Source organism: Seriola dumerili, unplaced genomic scaffold (assembly GCF_002260705.1).
Source record: "Seriola dumerili isolate Sdu_G_001 unplaced genomic scaffold, Sdu_1.0 BDQW01001240.1, whole genome shotgun sequence".
Classification (NCBI taxonomy): Eukaryota; Metazoa; Chordata; class Actinopteri; order Carangiformes; family Carangidae; genus Seriola; species Seriola dumerili.
The window spans coordinates 698477-719119 of record NW_019175495.1 but is presented as its reverse complement, the minus strand read 5'-3'; the positions used below and the strand labels follow the sequence as shown (position 1 = coordinate 719119).

The window sequence follows — 20643 nt, the reverse complement described above, 5'->3', positions numbered from 1 at the left end:
TGGGACCAGTTTGGAGTCTGTTAGGTTCTTCCATTAGAGTATTAGCGTGGGTGGCTGTGGCTCAGGAAGTGGAGCGGGTCGTCCAATAACCAGAAGGTCGGTGATTTGATCCCCGGCTCCTCCGGTCCGCATGTTTCCGTGGGCAAGATACTGAACCCCAAATTGCCCCTGATGGCTTTTTCATCAGTCTATGAGTGGGTGAATGTGGCATGTATTGTAAAGCACTTTAAGTGGTAAATAAGACTAGAAAAGCACTGTATAAGTCCATTTACCATATTACTAGACTATCATTCATTTCGTACCATTCATCCTGTTAAAGGTCACAGGGGACTGTAATCTATCCCACCATTCTTTGAGAGGCAGCTATATCCTCCACAAATCAGTCATCAAAGATATCCCCCATAGACAATAAGTGTATTATTGGTTAATGCCAATTAATTAACACAGATGGAACCAGACATTTCTTTCAATAAGATGCCAATCGTCACGGGATGAACCAATCCTGATCTAGATGAACTAACCTATCACCTGACATCAATATTAAATCTGCCAGACCTCAGAAAGATTACGTCCCTTTAAACAATATCTGCACATGGCAACGACACCGTTAGCATCAGGGAAAGATTGTGGTTATATTGTGGTCGATAAAAAGGTGAACTTTAACTGTAACTAAAAGTTGGACTCACTACTTACCCCTCCACCACCCTGATCCCCACCCCCCACTCTGAATAGGCATTGAATGTAATTTATGAGGTGCAGCTTCGTATATTGCCCTGACATGACGAGTGGCTCTGTCACCTGTTTCTCACACCACCTCACTTCAGTCAGCTGTTTGTCAGAAATGGGAGTTAAGATAGCGCTGATAGAGACTGTCTCTTTACCTGACCTCTTTGCTGCCAGAGGGTCAGACACCCCCACAACATCCTGCCCTCCTCTGCCTCACTGCCAGGAATAGAGGTAAGAGATGAGGACGGAGGAAGGGAGGCAGACGGGGAAGACAGGGGAGTCAGTTGCTCTCTATTGTTGCCATATGTTGGAGCTCAACATTACAGAGGAGGGAGGACAAGAGTGAAAAATTATCTCCACCCCCCCCCCACAATGAGCAGAACCTATTTCTCATCGATAGCTGGAAGAAACTACAGTTCTTTTTTTACATCTTGAGCAGTAACTTAACCAACAGCAGACAAGTAAAGGATGATGGGAGCAGCTGAGAAAACTCCCCAAATAAGGAAATAATTCAAGTGTTATATGTTATCTGTGGTATGCATTAACAAAAACTGAATATATATTTATATTTTTGTTTGCCAAAAATTCACTGGCTAACAAAGAAATGGCAGTAAGTTATCCTGCATGGTGACATTAGTTATGGTTATGGGCTTAGAGAAGTTGAGCTCCCTCACAGATCTCAAATATGAGATTTGAGCAGCAAATGAAATCCACTGTATTTAAAGATTCTGTAAACGATCCTCACTGCCACCAGATGTCGCACTAGACCACCACCAACTGAGACCAAAACAAATGCATCGCCAACCACAACCGACCCCTCACCTTCCCTGTTTTCCGTCAGCAAGATGCTACGGAGCACAGTGAGATCGTCCACTAAACACACAACAAAAAGCACAACTGAATAAAATTACCCTGTGCACACAAGAGCCAACTAAAAACAATCCAGCCACAAATATTAGCCCTTGCTAGCATTGCCGTGATATGCTATAGACAGCTAGCTATAGCAACATTTGCCAAACACATTAATTGTATCGGCAACAGCAAGTCAGCTAACGTTATCATGTCTATTGTAGCTGTCACTTATGAAAACAGACATTTAACATTATGTTGCCTTCAAGTTAATAATACGTCGAGGAGAAGAAAAGGCAGTTATTTGTCCAGCTGGACCCTTTAGCAGCTCGTAGGTTTCTCCTCTCGGTAAAGCCAGACCAGTGTTGGCTCCATGGTCAGACTGGGAAAGAAATTCAGCCTTGGACTTATCTGCTCGGATCGAAACAAATGACACTGACGGAGCCGGTAAAAACTTTATGGATGTTTTGACGGTCCACCGGCTGACCAGGATCTGAGCCAGTCCGTCTGTGCTCTGATTTCATCTCTTTCTTTGTCGGAGTCCTTTTTAGCTGAAAATGTGGTTTCTTCAGTACAGGAAATTCTGGAAGGTCACATTACTACACTATATCTTTGCATAGAAAATAGTTGTTTGCTGCTATTTTATTGTTTATAATCTTGTTTACAGAACCTTTAACCAGGTTGCCTGAAACACAAACGTGATGCGTCATTTTCTGTAGCAGATTTCTGAAACATGTTCAGCAATAATTCTCATGTAAAAAATCATGAGTATCAATGTTGAAAGGCCCAGTGTTTCCAGGATCCCAAACAGAACATTAAGTTTATATATATTGTTTGCAAAACTGACCATTCTTGGACCAAAGGACAGTGTCCAAAATAGAACGTCTCCATCCTCTTAGTAAATTTCATATCAGTTTGTTTGGACCGAAAGAGACAGAATGACTGACCGACATCACCGTCCATTGTCTCTGCCTCCAGTGGAGTAAAACCTGCTCTGTATCTCTCACCATAGCCAGAGAGTATAATGCTTTTTTTTCTCAGACCTCAAAAGCATGAATTAACCCTTTTATTGTAAGCTGCAGTCAGCACATGTGAAATCATACCTTGTCACCAGCCAAGACTGTAACTGACATTCAGGCATACTGTATTTAAGAAGAAAACTTTTCCCTGTTCAACTGCTCTCACCTGCAATTAGGTTTTTATATATTCTCAGTTCAAAGGCTGCGCATATTTTTCCACCCTCTGCCCAAAGTGGTGTTCCCTGAGATTTCTCTAGCGGCAAAATTGCAGTCTGCGTGAACGTACAGTGTTTGAAGAACAGGTGGTTTGAGTGTGTCTTTCTTCCTCCAAGAGGATTTTCCTCTAAAGACTCCACGGAGGAAATTACAGAGCAGGAGTCCTCTGTCACTAACTGAGGGGACCTCTGAACGCTTTATAGTAGCTGCGTGTGCACGAGAGCATGCTTCATGCTTCATATGTTACATTTGCACATACAATATACTGCTGGTTATTTTGCGTTCTGTAAAATGCAAAGTCATTGACTGTCACTGTCACCTACTGTAGTGGACACTGGTAGTTTATAAGCTTTGTAAATATTCACATTAGTTTTACTAGCCATGATATTGGCTTCACTGTGAAATCATGTGTGTCTTGATGGCTCTCTGTGTTAGTGCATTTGTTTTTGCATATTGCAAATGAGTGCTAAAGTTAGGCACCCATAATGGTCAGTGTATCTTTGTGTAACACACACACTGGAAATTATTGGAGGGCTGCCAGCCTGCCTCCATTGTTCTGGTTCTCCACCAGCCAAAGGCCTGAGGAAGCTCAAATGTCACTAACAGAAAGAGACAGAGAGAGAGAGAGAGAGAGAGAGAGAGAGAGAGAGAGAGAGAGAGAGAGGGAGGTGCAAACAGAGGCAGAAGGATGGTCACACCCGTTGAATCTTCATAATAAATAAATAAAAATAATGTCTATTGTATGGAAAAACTACATCCACACAACTACTTTTTAGTTTGGTACATTTACACGTGGTGCCAACACTACTCTGGAGTTCGAGACTTTTGGAAAACGCTGCTGGATCCATTTTAGTTTGAAAACTCTGCGGCTGCGTTGTAGTCTGTACGGGCAGAAACGACGACCATTCGAGACGATGACGCAGACACCCATGGTCACTCCCTGACTGGGTCTTATCAGCCTCGGCTATAAGAGGTGAAAGCAACATGGATAAGGAATTATAAGCGTTACTGATCTTGTTGTTTTTGTTAGCAGCTGTTGCTCAGTTAAATTCTGCAATTTAACGCTGCAACCGTCTTCGCTGTTCCTTGTTCGTTGTATTTTGTGCAACTAATCTAGTTTAAAAAACTGAATTTCGTTGTAGGAACTACAACGACAATAAACTTCCTTCAGCCTTAATCAACTGCAAAGTGGACAATCTGCTTCCTGTTTACATCGACATTCGAGACATCGAGATTGTTTTCGTTTTGAAATGAAAAGATATTGGTGTGGACGTAGCCTCAGAGAACAAGCAGGAAGTGAAGGTGGCTGCAGAATAGCATTGTCAGACATAACAAGGATGCAAAAGATTTGACACCAAATATAAATCATGATGTGATGATCTGTACGTTAAATATGAAGCTAGAGTCAGGTGATACGCAGCTTGGCGTAAACACTGATTTAACTCCCTCCGTTTAAAACTGCACTTCAATTTCATTGTCATTGTTTAATTTCATATCTAATGTGTTGGACACAACAAAGCTCAGCTTCTTTTTCTGAGAGTTTCCCAGTAGCGTTCATCAAACACTCACCCCCCCCGCAGTAGCCGACCCGCCCCATCCCCACCTCTTCCTCACCCCTGCAAAGTCTTTATTAAAGTGTCAGTGATGAAGATGCTTCTGACAGCTAAACAAAAACCCCCTGACCAAACACAGGAGGTGCCGCTCACCCAGCACCCTCATACCTCCAGCTGTTTGAACACACAGGTTTCCCGGGTCACGTTGTCCCACATTACCAGACAATATTGTGGCATCTGCAAATATTCTGGTTGAAGTTTCATTTGCATCACAAACTTCCACTGAGTTAACAGTGGAAGGGAGACCGTAACAGTCTGCAGCGTCAGTATAGAAACAGTTCTCTCTTGTTAGATTCAGGCTAATATATTAGTAATGTATCGGGGCAAACATGAACGTGTGTAATATTAAATATAAATGTTGTACCACTGTAAGTTTGAAGCTAACTCTTGATAGCATACAAGACAATATCGTACGATACAATAGCAATACACGTTGGCAACCCCATGTTTCATTGACTCATCTCCGAGAGCGAATAAACATGAGCTCTCTGATTGGTCTGGTTTCCACGGTAACCCTCTAGAGCTGAAAGACATCTTTTTACTGAGTCGTGGGACCTGCCATTACTTCTAAATCCAGATGTAAAGTTATCCAACAGCTGTTTAAGTTAAGCTTTGATTCGTCTTTCCCTGGTGGTGAGGAGTGTTTTCTCACCAGTGGACCTGTTGCCAGGATTGTATTCGGGCAATGAAGGTGAATCTGCAGAGACTCAGCGGGGATGGGACATTTGTCCAAGGACACAGGAAGTGTTGTAAAAACTCCTTCTTTTCCTTCTTCTTCATCTTTATCTCCCTCCTCTTCCTCCCCCTGTGTCTTTGCTCCCATCTGAAGACTGACCCACATTTTCTGCTCAGTTTCACTAATTTCATCCAGACATTTTATTGTTGATGTAGTGACACGCTCGAAGGAAGAAAAGGAAGCTTTTGGCTGATTACATTTCTGTCACTCTATTATGAGGCTGTTATGGGAGAGGGACTTTGCATGTGAGTGTGTGTGACAGCTGCTAATATTGAACCAGACTAAGCAACTGGTCCAACCCCCAACCAGCTTCAGCGTCTGTCTGATTTACTTTGTAGAAGTCGACCATAAATGTAAACTCACGTCCTGTATGTCCGTCCACGGCTCCTCACAGCTCAGCTCGGTTTATTTTAGTGTCATCGTGACATGATGGTTCCCACTTTTAGCCACTTATCAGTCGGGAGCAAACACTCTAACGCACACGTGTCTGCCAATAAAGCCAAACGTGACTTGTGGTGTGGTACAGAGTCTGGGTTTGTGAAGGTGCCACCAGCTGATAGGCTGAGGTGGTGATCTGTTTAAATTTGATCCCTAATTTACAAGGATACAGGGTTTCATCCAGACCTGGACTCTTAGCACAGGTCCAGTTTTTAGGTCTGATGTCAAGTATCAATCCAAGAGTCTTTATGTATGCTGGCAGTACTGTGAGAAAGCTCAAAGAATAAAATACTCAAAAAACAGTGACACTTGTCGCTAAAAAAGCAGGAAGTAAAATGGGATATTTTCTCAATATCTCTGCAATGCTACTGATGCTAATGCTAATTTTATTTTATATGGAAAGTTTAAGACGAGCTTTTCTTTTCAATCTTGGAATCATAAAGATGTTTAGGACCAGTTCTCTCAGACTGATGGAGATGGAAGTTACTATGAGCACTGAGTCACTTTAGAGCAGCTGTATATTTACACAGGTTTTCAATGGTTCAGACTTACAGCTACTCAATGTATAAATATTTACTGTGTAGCTGTAAGCAGCAGTATTGACCTATGGGAGAACATTGCACCTGTTAGCTTCCTGGCTATGATATAATGCCAATCAATGCGGATGTGGTCTTTATCAGTGGGTCCTGTTCACCTTTAGTAACAAAGGAGGGAATGATGTTTTCTTTCCCTCTCACTCTCACGACGAAACAATCTCAAATTCACACATTTGGCACAAAACAAACAGGAAGAAAAAGGATAAATCGATAAAGCACGAATGAAGAAATACAATATTTGAACTTTGGTCAAGGCAAGGAAGCAGCTCGAGGTCCGACATCACTTCGCAGTAGCTGTGTAGCCGATATCTTGATTTAAAAACAATATATCAGTACATCGAGTGCAGGGTATATCCCGCAGATATCACTTCATGTTTATGTGCCTGCTCATGTGGTTTTTCAGCCAAAGTGTGTGTTCATGCGTGCACAAATGCGATGGGTGTATCATGTTCTGAGGTCCCTTGTCAGTGATGTGCCACGGTAAGAGTGCACCGGTTTGTTCTGCCAGAAAATAAGACCTCGAGATACCAGAGAGTTTACAGGAGCCTGAGCAGCTCCACGATCATGTTTCCCCCTCTGACCCACAGTGGACGCCTGATGATCTGAGTGCTTCAGTCAGGGGAGCTCCCCTCCCCACAGCCAGGCCTTCTGCAATTTGTCCCCCCCCCCCCCTCCTGCTGGATAGCCAGCTGTTTCCACCTCGCTACACCGTCCCTCCGTGCCGTTTCTCATCATGCGATATACAACTGCTCCCCTCTGCCTCCCTCACCTTTTCACACATAATGATATTTTCTCCAGAAGTCCACACTTTTTCCTTATTCTGCTCCAGGTGTCAGCGCCCCTTTTATGAAATGACAACCCCCCAAATCCCCGACCATTCACAACCACACACACACACACACCCCAGCAGCATTCCTATATGGTGACCTCAGGCACACACACACACACACGCACACACACATTTACACACTCCCAGCCATTTCCTCAAGTGAGCACAGCATGCTATCTACCAGCAAAGAGCAGCATATTGTTCTTCGAGTGTGTGTGTCTATCTGTGTGTGTGTCATACAGATACAGTCATAGTTTTAGTTTCTGCCCGGCAGGAACAAAACCGAGGTCTTAGTTTCGTTAGTTCTTGTTTTATTCGTCCATCTGTGAAATTTTGTGCCTCCGATCCAAAACAATGAATGTAAATGAAAAAGTATTTGTGCTGCTCACGGCATTAAAATATTAGATTCAATAATTAACGGCTACATCTCTTTTCTGTCCCTGTGACTATAAATAATCCACACAACACACTGCCAACTGTTTTCATTGGGAGAGTGGATCCACTGTGGATTATCAAAGGAAACCAGGACTTTGTTTGTGGAAAGAAATGTTCATATTGTTGTTGCTGTTCTTAAATTAAAAATTCATGTACCTCCTTTGTAGTGGGTTGGAGGCAAAAATCTCTGAGACACATGTCTCAAATAAAACGAAAACTATCTGCATGACTGACTACTACTAAAAGGAAGTGATGAAATGTTTTTGTTTTTAAATTGGGTGAATCACCCACATTCATGATGTGACACTAAAACACTGTGATTGATGCCAAATCATTTTATTATGTGCAGAGTAGCAGTTTGGTTCACCCAGCTAATAGCTGCTAAAAGTGATATTTGGGGTTATTTGTCGTGGGGTTGTGGGAGGTGATTATCTATAGTCAGCGTGTTACCTGCAGTGGATTCAGATCAGTTCGGCTCAGGAGCTGAGTGAAGAGCTGCTGTGGATGGAGCCATCCGCAAAAACGTGTTTAGCTACTTTTAAAAATAAGCCCATGGAAGAAAAAGCTAATATCAGTTTAAGTGAACGCTTTATTGTGAAATATTTCACCACTTTATCTTGATGTTAAACAGCCCTTTCCTACCGTATTCCTACGCACAAGGGCACCTGCAGCACGCACTGTATCTCCATCCGCCACAACCTCTTCCTGTCGTGGACTTTGTCGCTCTTTATACTACGTCACCGCACTTTTCCCTCCGCTCCTGTCATAAATACTACAGCCACTAGATGTCTCCTAGCAACAAAACGTAACCATGGGTCATAATAACTCATAGGACAGTCTCTTTAAAACAGCTGTAATCTACATTCTTACATGATCAATAGATAAAATAACTGTGTAATTTAAAGGGGGTCGTTTGTAGTGACACACACACAGTAAATTAATATTTTATTATTATTTTTTACCACTTTAGCACCTTTAAGCTCGCTGTTTTGGTTTTGCTTTGTTTGCCTACTGAGCATGAAACAGGACACTGAGTAACTAACCAGCTTGTGAATCGCGCAGCATTTAGCAGCTTCAGGTTTTCCGTGTAATCACATCCACCTTCATTTTGTGCTTTTCGACCAGATGCTGCAGTTTTGCTTCCAAACACGCTGAATTTATCTAAACACAGACTCTGTGCATCAGATGCATCAGTGGTGAAATAATGTTCTCAGTCAAACACGGCACAGGAATCAGCCCCGTCTATTTAGTTCCACTGTGACAGCCAAGTCTGAAACACAACCAGCTGTTCGTTTGTAATTTGTTTCCAAAGAGCGGAGGGTCTCCTACACGGCCGCCCGGGGCTGCGTGACGGCTCCTGAAAACCTGTTTGAGGGTCTGTTAGACCGACACAGATACAACGTGACATGTGACCTTGATAAAACGTGCGCAGCTATCAGCGCTGCACTGTTGACCTGAGCTGTGTTGTTCTGTGACTATCGACACACTAAAGCTCCATCTATCTGTCTGACAGGGCCGCATGGAAAGTGACAGCTTGACCCACAACCTATGTGGGTCAGCGGCACCACACGGTCAAGAGTTTGAGATAGAAGTATCTGCTGGGGATGGTGATTAGCTGTTTCCATGTGGCTGATTGTGTTTGGAGAGAGGAAGGAGAGCCTCTGCTGAGGATCTGCGCTGATCACAGAGACGGGAAATAGACGGGGTCACATAGACACTGAACTTCAGATGCTGATGATGTTTGACATTATAACCTGATCTCAGTCATTCTAGCAGTCACGCCGCCAGATCACCGGACAGATTTTGGCAGCTCTCCCATCACAGAGCACATCAGCGACAGCAGTGACTGATTTAAAACAAAGACGTCCCGGCTCTTATCGCACGAGGGGGAGATAGACACACAGAACAGAACGCCCTGGTTCCTCTCACACCTACAACACGTCTCTGAAGTCTGTGCCGTCAAATGTCCGACTTTGAAGTGCGTTGAGTCGTGCCGTGCCGATTTGTTGATTTGTTTTGTTTTGTATTAAGTCGTGTCATAAAAGCCCATATGTTGGAAGAAAAGCCTAAAACCTGAAAAGAGTGAAATGGTCCAACAATGACTCAATAAGCAGCGGACATCTGGATTTCTTTTTTTGTTCAAACCAGAGGAACATGATTCCCTGATCTTTCTCTTTGATCCAAACACAACATTTTAGTGTTTCAACATCTCAACACAAAATTAAAGTAGAGTTTTTACTCCCCTGTGGCAAAACAAACACTAAGGGTAATCAATACAACCGAACAATACCACGATTAATTCAGCAGGTAAGTCTCTGGCTTCCAAAGCTTGTTTTCCAGCTCGTTCTGCCTCCTTCCAGCCCTCCTACCGATCTCCAGTGAAGGTCAAACATGACTTCATGCTCCTTTTAAAAGCAATGAAGGCTGTTAGTGTGTTGTTCTTAACCACGACTCTGTGTGTGTGTGTGTGTGTGTGTGTGTGTGTGTGTGTGTGTGTGTGTGTGTGTGTGTGTGTTTCAGAGCATTGAGCGAGAGGAGCCAATAGAGGTGGACCCCGCCCCAATACATGCTGGGCAGGAGAACGGGCATGCTGCTGCAACAGGTAACCACATTATAACTGTCAGGGTTGTTTGAAGCCTCAAAAAGTTTTTCTCTTAAAGGGGCAGTCCACTGATTTCACACTTTAAGATCCGTTCACTCACAGGGAGTCCTGTGAGAACAGTTGTATATTGTCTTCTGTGGCTCTGGAAGAGATTTGTCAGGTCCTGTTGATGTCATCAGGGATCATGGGTAAGTTTGGTTAGCCTGGGCTCAGAGACTGTAAATCTTTAACTGAAAGCCTGGGTTACAAACTTAAGGTCTGGATTTTGGGAGACTTATATTAGACTCTCAGACAGGGAGGGTCTAACAAAAACATGCTGTTGAGTTGGAATATGGGAAATGTAGGATCCACTGTTCTTGGAGCTTGATGCATATTAGTGATTAAATGTCAGATTTTCCCAGCCTCTTTTCAGTTCAGTCAGTTCCCTCTTCTTTTTTAATTTGTTTGTTTTGCTGGAAGAGACTGGGTCTAATGAGAGTAGAGTTCGTGGGACGACAAACCGAAACACTGAACTATAAATAGCTAAAACGCTCCAGACAGGGAAACTGTACAGTTGGCCATGACCCCTTTCCAAGAACCTCCATTAATGTGATCATTGTCAATCTTTGTATCCAACTAGAACACTCAATGTTGGTGCACGGTAAGATCTCTCCACCCAACGACTTCCCACACGAGCACACAGCCCCTGTCGCCATGCGGATGCCCCACCTCCCCATCACCGCTACGACCAAGACAGCGGACATTAAGAGCTCTCCGGACTCCCCCAGCAGTCCCATTGGTTCTCGGACCTCTATTGTCTCTGAGGCCTCACCTCCTCAATCACTCACTACCATCAACCAGCCCCAACCGATAGAGGAGTCTCCGATTCAATCAGGTAGCTAACCGTTTGTCTAGCGAACATGAATGCAGCATGATTAAGTTCTTAAATTACAGTTTCCTTTTTCTTTGTTGTTAGTATCTTCTGTGAAGACATGGACCCCTACACCTATCAGAGCTCTGGGATCCCCCCGCCTTCAGGGTGAGCCCTGCTCTCAGACACATATCCTGATATCCTGTTTGAATCTACAACATTATGATTTACTCTGAATGTTTGTCTTTTCCAGAAAAGGCTAATTCAGCCCCGAGCAAGTCTGTGACCTACTCAGGGCTGCAGCACCATGACAGGTGAGCGTCAACTGACAGAGGAAGGACATCTTTTTAGGACAGGTCAGATAAATTTTGTTAGTCTTACCCCTCTGTGCTCCCGTCCTGCAGAGATGGTGATACAAACAATGGCAAGTCCTTTGGGCAGATAGGAGAGAGGAGGCGGGAACTGGTGAGGTCACAGACTCTGCCTCGTAACATTGGAGCTCAGGCTCGTCGCTCTATCTTTGAGAGACTGGACTCTGAAGCAAGTAACAGGTAAATGCAATTTAACGTTGCATTTGGGTAACAATGGAAACAATGGTAAATACAAGTCCGATAAATCTTTGTTGCCGCCTTTCCAACTCCTCCTGTGCAGCTGTCCCAAACCAGTGGACTCTAAACCCAAACTGAAGCGGTCTCAGAGTTTTGGGGTGTCCAGCGCCAGCAGCATCAAACAGATCCTTCTTGAGTGGTGCCGCTCCAAGACCATAGGCTACCAGGTATCTTTCAGACACAACTCTGATTATGTGTTTGTGTCATTACATTACATTACATATATTTTAAGATTATATAGTATAAATCTATACAGGTCCATATTTTATAACATTTAGTCCATATATTACGTCCAGATAAATTCAAAGCTTCAACTACAAATTGCATAACCATTACGCCACTGCACCATTTTTCAGAACAGATCATAGTTGATTACCTTTGTGCCAGTTCATTCATGTGTCTTCATTTCACAATAGCATGAAAATTAACTGGCACAGACTTGCTTGAGAAAGGTAACCCAGCGTGTCTGCTTCCATTGTTGTCAAAGTCGTGTTATTGTCAAATGGTAATGTAGTGGAAAGCTGATGGTGTGTTCATGTCCTGTGTGGAAGATTGAAGCCCAGCACTACACAAGCAGCAGCAGCAGCAGCAGCCATGTTAATGCAATAAGATAATAAATCCATGTTATCCTTTTCAAGATGTCTTCCAGCTGTTAGCCCTGTCGGTTTGACTTTCTGGCAGGTTTTCAACTGCAGTGTCACGACATAATAATGTTACTCTGACAAAAATAGATAAGTCCGGGTTTTAAAGAGACGTTTATGATTATACTGATGGACGACCAAATCTTTACAAGTAGATTTTATATATTTATATTATTTTATAGTATAGAAATGATTAAGTAGCTATTTTGTAGGTATTGATTGATTTATTTAAAGATGTTTTTTTTTTTAAAAATACACTTACTTGCTGTGTTTCTGAGAGTTACATAAGAAGATCCCACATCTGTTAATTAAGGAACTGGGGCTGTTTCTAGCCTAGCTTAGCATAAAGACCAGAAGCAGAGGGAAACAGCTAGCCTGGCTCCTGTCAATGTTAAAAAATTATGTCTATCAGCATCTCTAAAGCTCAATTATTATCACATTATATCTCATTTGTTACAATCATACACAAAAAGTGATGGAAACCTCATTGTGACACGTGGTTGTTGTTCAAGAAAGCAAATAACTACCTGTGAAACCACAAACTGTTGTTTTTTCCTTTCTCTTTCTATAAAAGTTAAGAGGTAAATGTCAGTTTTTCAATTTTCTTGCCTTTGGACAGAGCTGGGCTAGGTATTTCCACCTACTTCTAGACACTATGCTAAGCTAAGCTAATTGCCTCCTGGCCCCAGCTATGCACTTATTGTGCAGCCATGAGAGTGGTATCAATCTTCTTGTCAAATGCTCAGAAAATAAGTTAATTAATATATTTTACAAAAATTGCATTGATAGACATTGTTTAATATTTCAGTATATGTGTCATAGTTAGCCAAAGTAGGAGAAACATTTCAAAAAGAACAGTAATTAAATGTTTACACAATTTGTTTTAAATGGGCTAAAAGATGCAAAATTTCCAAAACAGTCCTTTAATTTGAAAGTGCATGAAATGAGAGATACAATTCATCTGTTTTAAATTAGCATAGCTCCTGTCTTTCTTATAGCTTTACCCCGTCAGCACAGTGCTAATGTGTTAATTATCTGCCTCTCAACCATAGAGCTGTGTGGAAGTGAGTGTCCTTGTGATTTCAGGTGTGTATATATGTGAGGGTTTTGGGGCTGAGGGAGTTTAGGTCATGGGTGAGTACACCGACACATCGCTGCACTCTGGTACTGTTTTCTTCACGGCCCCCTGTGCCAGCTGCTCCATGTGGATCTGATTACAGTCATAGCCAACAGACTCTTATTAACTGGGAGCAAACATTCTCACACACACGACAGAGAGAGGTTCGTCCAGTGACTTGACATGTTGCATTTCATTCAAGGACAAACTCCAAACTAATAAAGAATAGCCTTGAAATGACATGATTTCAAAAGCATGTCACAGACCAAAAAGCAGGAGAGCAGAGGAAAGTCTGTTTTATCCATCATAATTATGGGCTAGACAGTAAATGGGGAGATGGCTTCATGAAGCTCCAGCAAGCTGCCAGTCAGTTTTACAAGTCATGTTCTTCTACCTACTTCTGTCTGCACACAGAGGTCTGAAATGACAGTAACACACGTGCACACTCTTGCCACATCATCACTGAAATCTTTTTCCTTTGTTTCTCCGTAGAACATCGACATCCAGAACTTCTCGTCCAGTTGGAGTGACGGGATGGCGTTTTGTGCTCTCGTCCACTCTTTCTTCCCAACGGAGTTCGACTACACCGCTCTGTCGCCCGGCAACCGTAAACACAACTTCGAGCTAGCCTTTGGAACCGCAGAGTGAGTGGCGGCAATATCACAATTTATGTTAATGCTGTTTCTGTCGGTTTTATTGATATGATGCAGTTTTAGCCACTTTAGTCCACACTGAAATATCTGAACAATATCATTTGGACAATCACGGCCCCCAGAGGATGGATCCTAGTGACTCTGGTGAAAACAAAAATGTTCACCACAAGGTCGATATTTTTGTTTTGTTGTGAAATATATCAGCAACTATTGAATGGATTGCTATTAAACTGCATGAAGTGGATTAATTTGATTAACTTCTAATCCTATGGAATCATCATAACAGTTTTTTTATTCATCACCCGCAAAACTAATGACGTTCCCATCAGCCTCAGTTGTACATTGTTTTTAGTGCTAATTCATACCTGGGAGTTTCCCGTATTTCACGATGATCTCCCGGCGCCGTCCCATTTTGTCATTTCTCCTGGGAAACTCCAGTAATTTTCACGGCCCTCAACCTTTATTATAAATAATCAACTTTTTTTCCCAGTACAGCGCAGGCGCGTGGTTCAATGAATTGAAGTCTTACAATCCCTACAGTACCATGCTTGTTTATTGTCTACAGTCTGTAGACGATGATGATGAATCAAATTCAATTACACCAGTTGATGAAGCATGCACTACACAACAACTTTTGTAGTCACGGGCTCACCAACAAAGAATTCAAGAGCAAAACTGCCGGAACATCAGACCCACACACACAAACAACAACAGCAGACCATCATTTCCACCAAAATACAGACCCACAAAACGCTGTAGCAGAACCAAAAACACCATCAATCTAGCAAAGAGCTGGGCAGATGTGTTGCCACCATAAAGCATCTAGGCCTGTGCCTGATTAACATTAAAGGCATAGACCACAATACTCTAAATATTCCACATCATCTCATTCAACATTACATATAGTGTCCTGTACTGGTCCCAATACCAAAATGAATGGAAAACATAGGACTCAGTCTATTTGCTCGAAAGGCCTAAGCTGGAGTGAATCCTATCTTTTACATTAATTCAGAAGTGAGAAACATGAATTCTATGGAAAAGTGGAATATGGGTTTATTTATTTATTTATAAAACAGTTTTTTGTGTGGTCTATGCCTTTAAGGAGTAGGTAAGGTGATGTTTCAGTCCGTAAAGTAGCATAACGCAAACTCTATCAAATCAGTCTTACCTTATTTATTGACCACAGAGGTTTGGGTTGACCCTCCTGGGCTTTCTTCTCGCACACCCATGATGATGACAAACGATGACCAGCTTTCAACCAGGACGTGGAGTAGGGTCAAAGATCTCCAAAGGTGGTCCATTGATGTCCACAGAAAGAAGAGAGGACAGACTCGTTGTGCGGAGCATGTTGCGAGATTTCCTGTCCGTGTCCTTAACTGCTGAAAATCCCATCTCACAAACAGGGTCACCAGATAAATCTGAGGGTTCGTCAGATGATTAATTAGAGAGGGAAGAAGAAAAAACAAAGATCTGGTTCACAAATCTGTTTTCAGTTTTTAGACTTGTTCTCTAATCTTTGAATTTTTTTTTTTTTCTAATATATCATTCATTTAGATCATTTCAACATTTATGGAAATGAAACCATGTGAAAAGTTTAGAGGGAAAAATCACTATTTGGTGGACTGTTTACAACCCAACCCTGATTAAACACTGCTTTTTGTAAGATGTAAGAAGCCAAAAAGTTGAAATGTACTTAATTACTTTCCACCACTGCTAATGCAATTACTAAGCATCCATCACACATGTAGTTTAATATTATTGAATTACAAAACCAGATAAAACTCCCGAATTCCTGAGTGAAAACAAAGAGGGTGTTTCTTAAAGAAGACCAAAAAGGTAAAATACTAACTAAGCCACCACAGCCAAACAAAAGATTATCAACATAAATAATAAACTCTATATTGATGTCAAAACTTATCTCTACAATAACTAACCCCCCACTGTCTCACTGCTCATGACTGAGCACCAGTGTTAGCTAACATTAGTCATTGGTAATGAAATGACAAGCTAACATTGGAAATGAATGGGCTCTATCCGCTAGCTAACATTAGTTAGCTAAACTGTAACTTAAGGTTAAAGTTAGAAACTAGCTAACATTAGTTGGCTAAACAGTAACTTGAGGCAAAAGTTAGAAACAAGATGATATCAGCATTTATCTGTAGATACTTCAAGTGTTTAACACAGTAAAGTGTTTTAAACCAACGGGATAGTCCACTTACATTTACCATCACTGTCGCACGGGGGCAGAGTCACGCAGCGCGAACCACTGACAAGAGTAAGGAACGTAAACAAGACTTTACGTCAGGGTTAGGAAATGGTACGGTCCACTTTAGGGGTGTCTGAAATCGTATCACAAAATTCTTCCAAGCATGAATATGGGAACATATTGTAATAGTTATAATTACAGGTTAGAAAAATATATAGATATTGCAACCCCCCTCCCCGGACTGTTGTTTTTACGACCCTTTGGGGGTCTATGTCTTAATCGGGGGGGTCAATCCCCTCGTAATTGATTTCAACCCATCTGTTACCACAACCTGGCAACTCACAACCTGATTCAGGTAGTGTGTGCAGCTGTTCTTAATTGATCATTGTTAAATTAACAAGTTTAACAAAACTGAATAATTTTATGTTCATGTGACATTTATCTAATGATAAATTAGATATATTAGGCTGATATTGGCTGTTTTGTGAACGTTTTGTTGATACAGGCACCTGTCATATGATGCAGAGCTGAAGCTTCAAGTCAATCAGTAGAAGATTAATCAGTGACCGCTATAAACAACTAATTAAAAAAATTTCAAGCCAAAACACCAAATGTTTTCGGGTTCTAGCTTCTCAAATGTGAGGATTTGCTGCTTTTCTCAGTTTTATATAATAATAAATAATAATAAACCCCACAAAAATCTCCCATATTTTGAAACCTTAATGTTGACTGTTATGTTAATTAGCAAATGTTAGCATGCTAACAGGCTAAATTAAGTTGGTGAAATACACCATATGTTTTTGAGAGTGAGGCAAGAAGAGATACCAATATGGAGCTGTGTGTTTGTGCACAGTTAAAAAACGAGAAACAACATGTTCATTTGTGCGCTTTATAAGTGTTGGTATATATATTTTTGAACTACAAAGAGGCAGCCCCCTGCTTCCTGTTTTTATGCTAATAGGCTAACCACTTCACAACTCCAGCTGGAAGCAGAACGTGTTGTTTTTCCTCGTTGGTTTTTTGTACACATTCAACAAATGAGATGGTTCTTGTTAATTAGCGAGCTTTAGATGTGCTGGTAGGCGGATGTTTTAAATTTGTGGACAGAGCTAGGCTAGCTGTTTCCTGTCTTAAAGTACATTAATTGCCTGCTGTTTGTAGCTTCATGTTTAACACACAGACATGAGTGTGGTATTAATCCTTTCATCTAACTCTCAGTATGAAAGTGAATATGCTTATTTTCCTTATTTGAAAATGTCAGATTACTCCTTTAACTTCTCATTGCTCTCATTATGCAACAGCACAAACACCCATTAGTTAACTGGGAGTCAGTTGTGGTTTCTGAAATTTGCTGAATCAGCCTCAAAGGATTTATGGGCCTTGACTGCATCAACAATGAAAGTCTTTACTTTATTGTGGCTGAATGTTTATTAATTTGTTTTCTTTTATGCATTGATTTTTATTGTCCTCTGTGAAGTTGCTGTTTTACTCGAGACAACACCATACACACATTTTATATGGCGATAGTCCTGCCTGTCCTGTCTGCTTCGCCATGCCTTTTTTTTGTGTTTGGTGAAAGATGTGCATTCCTTTTGCCTGACTGCATAGCTTCACGGAGCGCGGCTTATTGTTTCCTCAGCCAGATACTGCACCTACAGACCACATGCTATAGATCAGACATTATACAGGCACACTGCATGGACGTGAACATGCTGTATGCCAGGGCTTAAAGATACCACTTGATTTATGAATGTGTTATTCTTTTAACACTGTTGTAGAATTAAGCTGATTTGACTGAAAAACAATATTCACTTGGTCACAGAATCAGTCCTTCGTATACAGTGGCAGCTTTAGGTTTGACCTCTTAAGGAGATCACAGAGCAGAGACTTATAGGACATATAGTCTCCTTCTTTAACTCCTCAAAACATATTTGTTAGAATGTAAAGGAAAATTTTGTATTTTCGTCAGAACTATCCAAGACACAATGTTAGAATCAATCAATCAATCAATCAACAGAAATTCTGATAATCAACTAATTAAGTCATTTTTCAAGACAAAATACAGAATATTCTCTGGTTTCACCTTCTCAAATGTGAAAATGTGCTGCTTTTCTCTGTTTTATATCATTGTGAACTGAATATCTTTGCATTTTGAAATGAAAAACAGCATCTTCAACTTTAGGAAACTGTGATTTCCTGACATTTGCTGATATTTTATAGATTAATCAATAGGCCAAACAACCTTAAACCGAGTCAGCTGAAACATTTTGATCCATTCCACACAAATATGCATTCTGTTGTATATCATGTATTCTGTTTCATCGTCCATAAATGCTCTTTTTTTCAGCTTAACAACAATGAAATTAAGACTTTTCAAAATTTTCCATGCAGGTTGAAGCTTTCCCTCCTGACTTGTGTTTCTCTGTCTGTGTCTCCAGAGTGAAGGCGGGCTGTGATCGGCTGATCGAGGTGGACGACATGATGATCATGGGTCGTAAACCAGACCCCATGTGTGTTTTCACCTACGTCCAGTCCCTCTACAACCACCTGCGCAAGTTTGAGTGAAGCTCAAACATCTGGGATTGAAGATTTTCTCCTTTCAGACTCAGACTTTTTCAGCCCCCTCTTTGCTGTGTTCAGCAGGTTCTTCATTGTCTGCACCCAACTCTGAGCTGAAAGGAGATTCAGAGCTGGCTTGGTAGCACTTTGAAAAGACTTTGCTGCCCCCTGGTGGTGGATTAGTGAACATTCCTGCAGATGCCGCAGGTGACGTGCTCACAGCTCGGACATTGTTGGGGAGAACACTGTGTATGTGTGTGCACCCATGTTGTTTAACACTAATGACACACAAATGTCAGGGCTGGTTTGTCAACAGTAGTTTTTTTTTTTATTTTATTTGTGTGTGTTTGTAGTTGCGATGTATTGGACAAAGAGTTGAAATGTTGCTGTGTTGTGTAAGTCTTTTATTATCACCACAAGATTAGAGTCAATATTAGACTTTAACATTGCACCAGGATGGATGTATGATTCACAAATGTCACTGAAGAACTATAATTGTTTGATTGACACTCGGTTTTGAATTGTCTCATCATTAGGAAAAACACACAAAAAATGCAGGAAAAAAATGATGATGAGCTGATTGCTGAGTGATATTTACACCCACATGCTTTAATATTGTGTTACTGAAATGAGGATGAGGTATGGGAATGAGATCAATAAACTGTGCTGTTTGACACCTAAATGTAGAGATTGTGTTTCTTACAGAGGATCAAACGGGAGAAAAAAGAAAAGACAAAACAAAATGTAGAATCACAAAACAAGAAGAAGAGGAAAAAAGAAAATAAATAAACTTTAACATGATGCAGGACGAACAGGTTCATCTGGAATCAGTTTGCAGCTTCATACGGTTTGTTTGAGTCTTTTAGTGGCTGTTAAAAACAACAAACTGATGCTGCATAGAGCCTCATCCACCTCAGGCCACACCCCCAGTCAGTGACGTCACTGCAGGTGTTTTTTTTTTTTAAACCCTTGATATTAACTGTAGAAGCTCTGGGGGGGATTTAGTGACAGTAGTGCTGCAGGGGAATAAGAACAGCTGATCAGTTCTCGTGAGTTCGTCTCTTCTGCTCTGAACAACAGGCTTTAAACAAAGAAATCAATATGATAGAAACACAATAATATGATCAAAGACGGTTTATACAAGAGGGAAAGAGGTTCTTTTATTATATTTTGAATTAAAATGTTGAGAAATTGAGAAAGTGTGTCTCATCTCCTGAAGTGAGTGAAGTTCTCTCCATCAGGAATCAGGTGTGATAATATCACTGTGTGAACTGTGCTGGAGATTTAACAGCCCTGTGATCTACTTGGAAATGTTTTGTGGGATAATTTCACTGTCCGGTTTGTTTAAGATAGATAGATAGATAGATAGATAGATAGATAGATAGATAGATAGATAGATAGATAGATTGATATTTTTTATAAGAGCAGCAGGTTGTTTAGTGAGTCTGACAGAGTTATAAAAAGGAATCACTTTTCTGTGTTATTTGGGCATTTGGCTTTTCAAATATGGAGCCATGTCTTTCATAACACATGGGTGATTAGACATGATATTATTATTCCTACCCTGACTTCAGAGTTTGGTTAGTTTTATGGCATTTTTAAAACAATTTCAAAAGCAAATTAAATTATTATATATATTATAGGCTACTGGTATTTTATTTTCACATAGACCATTGACAATCTTACGAGACTCCTGCGGAAATGAAGCAATGACTGAATTAATCATTAGGTCAATGAATGAATATAATTAATATAAATATAATATAAATGAATTAAATTTATATGAATAAATATATGAATAGAAGTTTTGTTATTTTCCCCTGATCTTTGCTCTGTTATTATAACACATTTGTATTATACAGTCCTGTAGTGTTGTTACTCAGGTCCTCAAAGGTCTTCAAAGTCAGAGCACTTGAAGATCACATAATGTAACTCAGCATGAAAACAACT

At 41.0% G+C, this 20643-nt stretch overlaps 1 protein-coding gene across 2 annotated transcripts in view; it reads left to right on the top strand.

The window, feature by feature from the left end:
- The window catches only part of LOC111238229 (smoothelin-like protein 2), a 32200-nt gene extending 12831 nt beyond the window's left edge, over positions 1 to 19369 (top strand). For both annotated transcript variants that reach the window (XM_022767643.1, XM_022767644.1), the window contains exons 3-10: positions 9978 to 10059; positions 10679 to 10933; positions 11015 to 11077; positions 11163 to 11223; positions 11314 to 11460; positions 11561 to 11684; positions 13768 to 13919; positions 18573 to 19369. In XM_022767643.1, the coding sequence (XP_022623364.1) occupies positions 9978 to 10059; positions 10679 to 10933; positions 11015 to 11077; positions 11163 to 11223; positions 11314 to 11460; positions 11561 to 11684; positions 13768 to 13919; positions 18573 to 18699 (1011 nt within the window). In that variant the 3' untranslated portion in view covers positions 18700 to 19369. The remainder of the gene's footprint in view (positions 1 to 9977; positions 10060 to 10678; positions 10934 to 11014; positions 11078 to 11162; positions 11224 to 11313; positions 11461 to 11560; positions 11685 to 13767; positions 13920 to 18572) is intronic.
- The last annotated feature ends 1274 nt before the right edge of the window (positions 19370 to 20643 follow it).